The 5216-nt window shown below is 50.1% G+C and overlaps 1 protein-coding gene across 1 annotated transcript in view; it reads left to right on the top strand.

Moving 5' to 3' along the window:
- The first annotated feature begins 1911 nt into the window (after positions 1–1911).
- Positions 1912–5216, top strand: part of EHD3 (EH-domain containing 3) — a 43177-nt gene continuing 39872 nt past the window's right edge. Inside the window, exon 1 of the mRNA XM_011972544.1 lies at positions 1912–2746. Coding sequence (XP_011827934.1) covers positions 2520–2746 — 227 coding nt within the window. The 5' untranslated portion in view covers positions 1912–2519. The remainder of the gene's footprint in view (positions 2747–5216) is intronic.

Below are 5216 nucleotides of genomic sequence, written 5' to 3'. Positions count from 1 at the left end.
CCATACTCTTCTTGAAGCTCCTGCAGGCACTTCAAATGCAACATGTTTTAGTTTAAATACATTATCTCTGTCTGCTAAATCAGCTCTCTCTGTGCCTCCCCTAATTAGTGGAAGAGCTTCTCCGACGATCTTATCCCCTATGGTAGAAAATTCAAAATCATCCTAGACTGTGTCTCACCCGTATGTCCTCTTTTTTACCACGTACCAAGATCTGACAATTCTATTCCATGAAAAAATCTTTTGAGTCTGACCTCTTCTACAATCCCATTGCTGCTGTCAAGTTTTGGAATCGTTTCCTAAATGGTCTCTTGGCCTCTGTATTAGTCTGTTTTCACACAGCTATGAAGAAATACCCAAGACTGGGTAATTTATAAAGGAAAAAGGTTTAATTAACTCACAGCTCTGCATGGCTAGGGAGGCCTCAGGAAACTTACAATCATGGCGAAAGGGGAAGCAAACACGTCCTTCACAAGGTGGCAGGAGAAAGAAGTGTGAGGAGCGAAGCGGGAAGAGCCCCTTATAAAATCATCAGCTCTCACGAGAACTCACTCAGTATCATGAGAACAGCATGAAGGAAACTGTTCCCATGATCCAACCTCCTCCCACCAGCTCTGTCCCTAGACACGTGGGGATTACGAGGATTACAATTAGAGATGAGATTTATGTGGGGACACAGAGCAAAACCATATCAATCTCCAACCTCTCGCTCCTCCAGTCCCTGCCCCCGACACTGCTCTTGGCATTCCAGTCCCTGCCTGGTCCATAACCTACTCCTTCTTCATCTGCGAAAGGGAGGGTAGTGGGAGCCATCAGCCTGGGCAGGGAAGAGTGTTTTCTCACTATACTGTTTAGAATGGTGCCAATACAAAGCACGTCAACTTTCAGCCAGTTTATTATTGGGTTTAAATTCTCTACACACAATGCACTGCTTTTGCCTACACCTGAACGGTGTTCCCACTCACTCTCCTTGGTGTGATGCTGGAGATAATATGATCTGCCATGAAGGTTAAATAAAGCAATGTTCACTGAGAACTCAGCCCAGGCCCCTGTACATGCTGAGCATTTTGTTAATGTAACAATGATTAGTAATAGCATTGTTATTGGTTCCTCATCTCTGGCAAAGCCTTCCATGCTTGGCCTCCCTCACTCTCTTCCACCTTCCTAAACCCTACACTCCAGCTATGCCAAACAGTTCACTCTGCCTTAGACACACCAAGTTCTCCCATGTTCCTCAAGCCTTTGCAAATGCTCCTTATGCTGCTAGAATAATGAATGTCAATTCATCATTTAGGATCCAGCTTATAGTCATGCTTTCCATGAAGCCTTCCTCAAATTAGCCACACAAAAGGAGTGAATCCTCCCTGTATTCCCATGGCCCTCTGCTCATGCCTCCTCTTTAAAGCCTGCCTTCACTGGAGTTCCTGGAAGGAAGAGTCTGTTCAGCACTCATCTCTGTATCCACAGTCACCAAAATTGTATCTGCCCCATAATAAATGCCCAATACTTGCAGGGATTTTGCTTGTTGGCTTGTTTTGTTTTGCTGGAATGAACGAATAAATAAAAGGGAATGATTATGACTTCACCCTAAGCCTAGCTAAAAGTTTGGGTAGTGACAGTTTTGGTCATTTTGTGGAACCTGATAGCGGATCCTTCTTTCTATGCCCAAAAAAAAAAATCCCAAATAGTAGAGTACCTGTTTTCCTAGGGAATTGACCTCAGCAACCGAAGGAGAGGCGATTCAATGCAGGGATGCAGGGAGGGTGATGAACAGGTCAACTCTGTCCTCGCAGCCGTCCCTGAGAGGGCGCTGTTCCCAAATCGAAGCCCCAGAGGCGGAGACTGAGACACCGGCGCTCTCCCCCGGGACTGGGTCAGCATCCCTCTCCCCGCGCGGCCGCAGGTCTGGAGCAGAGCGCCTGCCCACAAACATGGCGGCGCCCTGCGCGGCTTCCCGTCGCCGGGACCGTGGGGCCGGCCCTGCCTTGCCAGTACTCGGGGACTTCCTCCGCGCGCCGGCTTCCTGCCCAGCTGGCATTTAAACCAGCGCCTGGGGCTGCAGGATGCTGCTGCGGATGCGGAGCTGTCCGCGGGCTGGGCAGCGTCGCCGCCTCCCCTGAGCCGCCTCGGTCCGGCAGGAGCGGAGCCGAAGCATCCCTTGCTGCACGCAGGGCAGAGCAGGCAAGGGCTGGGGGCCGATCGGGGACCCCGGCACCTGGCAGTTTCCTTGCAGGTTCGACTTTAATTTCCAAGATTGCACCCCTCCTCCTCTAGCCCAGATCATTAATCCTCCCTCCGGCCTGGGCTGCTGGATGCAGCGGCGGCCGGACTTGGTCCCAGGAGCAGGGAGAGTGCGCTCCCGGCCCTCCTAGCCGCGTGCCCGGGCCATGGTGCGGCTGAGCTCCGCGCTTGGGTGAGGCGGCGGCGCGGCTCGGAGCCCGGTGGACCGGTCCTACGGGACATCTTTCCCTGAGGAGGAGTCTTCCCCTGGGGCTGCGTGCCGGGGGCGAGCGGCGGCCGCGATGTTCAGCTGGCTGGGTACGGACGACCGCCGGAGGAAGGACCCCGAGGTTTTCCAGACGGTGAGTGAGGGGCTCAAGAAACTCTACAAGAGCAAGCTGCTGCCCTTGGAAGAGCATTACCGCTTCCACGAGTTCCACTCGCCCGCCCTGGAGGATGCCGACTTCGACAACAAGCCCATGGTTCTGCTGGTGGGCCAGTACTCCACTGGGAAGACCACCTTCATCAGGTGAGCCGGCCCAGGGTCCCGGCAGCCCACCCCGGAGCCCAGCGCCTAGTCCCTCCGGTCACTCCTGGTGCTCCACTCCTGACAGGGTACCAATGGGAAGCCTTCAGTTGAGGGCTCTGAAGATATATGTGTTTGTGCAGGCGTCAAAATCTTACCCCATAATTTTTGCTGGTCCCCCTTCCCATGCTACCCAATACCTGTACACTCTACTTGGCCCTTGGCTCTAGTGGTCAACCTGAAGTATTCAAGTGTAAAGCCATTCCTGGTCTCCCCATCTTATGGATGATGAAATCGAGCCCCAGGAGGCACAATGGAAGAGCTCCTGGTCTCTGGAGCACCTCATGCTGGTGGGGATGTCTTGCATCTTCACTTTTTAGAAACACATCATTTCGGGCAAAACCTCTTCCCTTGCTTTTCAAGGGGCTTGGCACTCACGTGGGGGCCTCACAGTTGCAGCTGAGTTCTGATGGGTGCAGGCCTGGGGACGGAGGTGGCCTGGGGATGCTACTTGTCCTCCTTTTATCATTTCCTTCTCTAAAGCAGAGCTCCTGTGTATATATGTATCTTGGAGACTCCACAGAGTCCAGAAGCAGAATGTTTTTTTTTTTTTCTTTTCTCTTATTTGATCTTAATGGCTCGATAATAATATTAAAGACTCTTAGAGGTGGAAGGGATATTGGCATTGTCTCATCCAGTTCCTGACTTTGCAGGTGAGATAACTGAGGCGCAGAGAAGTTAAATGAATTGTGCAGAGCCATCTAAAGAGTGGGCAGCAGACCTGGGATCTAAGTCCTAGATGCATGTGAGGAGATGGTTGGCTAAACGCCTGTAACTCTGAGAGTGAGTCATCCATTCCCTTCAATTACAGAATCCTTGGGCTGGAGAGAAGCTCAAGAAGTCAATTTGTTCACCCTGCATTCAGAGAGGTCCACCAGAGGCCCTTCCTATCTTTAGATAACAGGCTTCTCTCCAGTCGTCAATCCTCCCAACTTCAAGGCCGGCCATTTTTCTTGGCCTCTTTTACAGCCATTCCAAACTGTTGAGAATGCTGTCGCCCTCTGTCTTAAGAGTCAGGCTCCCACAGACTGAGAATGGAGTTTGGTGGCCCCCCAAAGTCAAGCGTGCTCATCTCCTGCAGAGGGTTTGGAAAGCAGGGGTACCCGTGTTCCTATTCCTTGGCTGTCTGAGCATCCACAGCATGTGAAATGCTGTGCTTTGTTTGGTGAGGAGAGCAGAAAAGTTAACAGTCTAGTTACTAATTTTCTAGGTACTAATTTTCTCTAACATCGACCTTGTAACGCAAGCCTTCTGGAAGTAGCACCATGCTAATAGGTCATGTCTAAACACAACACCACATTGAGTTTGTCCTTGTGGAGTACACAGCCTAGGGCTCAGCAGCTTTAAGAGGCCAAGTGATTTCTGAAGGAGTTTGGGAGGTGATGGGCCTGTTGGCTCTTGTATGTTTTGTATTGATAGAACTGCAAGAGGCCTTTGAGATTAATCTAATCCATTGCTTCTTAACTTTCTATCTTTAGAAAAATGTACAGGCATCCCAAATTTGCATATAATGTTGGGAGTGCAAGGGCCATCTTTGGACTTTAGGGTGGGAACCCCTGATCTAAGCCATGCCCCTTGTTTTATTAAGCACCCATTGCTGCCAAAGGCACTTCAGAGCTGCCTGGGTTGTGTGCAGGGTTTCCTTTGTGAGCCCTGGCCTCCACTTGGCCCATTCATGCCTCAAGGGAAATGCAGGCCATTTGCAGATGGCCCTTGCCCTCTCAGCCTTCCCTGGCTCTCTGCACATATGGTATTTATAACCTTTCCTACATTATTTGTAGCTTCTCCTTCCTGGAGTACGATCACTGACAAGACAACATCCATGCCTTAGCATCTCCAGGGCCTCTTCCAGGGTCTCAGCTATAGGAGGTTCCCAGCAGACATTTTGCAGAATGGAAGGGAAGATGGGGAGAGGCGAGGATCCCCAAGCAGCAGACAGGTTTAAGTGCCTTTTGTCTGAGACACTCTCCCGGCTTTGCCTGAGTCATCGCTGGCTGTTAACTGGGTCTAAGAAAGTGGCAGAGTCAAATTGCCACAGATGATTCCTTATCTGAGGGAGACAGCAAGACTGGGAGAGACAGATCTCTCTTCTTTCTTATCCTCCATGTGCAATAGTTCCCTCTCCCCACTCATGTCAGCAACTGAATTTAGCTCATGCGTCAAAAGCTGTCTCCCCTTGGGGGAGTGTCAGCCAACACTGTAGGAGGGGTCGTACCACAGGGAACCCTCCAGAACCAAATCGTGTACTTTTCCTCTTTCTCATAAAATCCAATAAACAGTTGTTTTTAATTGGAAAATATAGAAAAGAATAAATTTAAAGAAGAAAGAAAGTCACCCATAATCCCATGACTTAGGAGAAGCTATTTTAATTTACATATAAAACATTTATATATAAAGCATATAATTTATATAT

Source organism: Mandrillus leucophaeus, unplaced genomic scaffold (genome assembly GCF_000951045.1).
Source record: "Mandrillus leucophaeus isolate KB7577 unplaced genomic scaffold, Mleu.le_1.0 Scaffold13, whole genome shotgun sequence".
Classification (NCBI taxonomy): Eukaryota; Metazoa; Chordata; class Mammalia; order Primates; family Cercopithecidae; genus Mandrillus; species Mandrillus leucophaeus.
The sequence above is the reverse complement of the archived record's forward strand: the minus strand, read 5'-3'. Positions and strand labels throughout refer to the sequence as shown.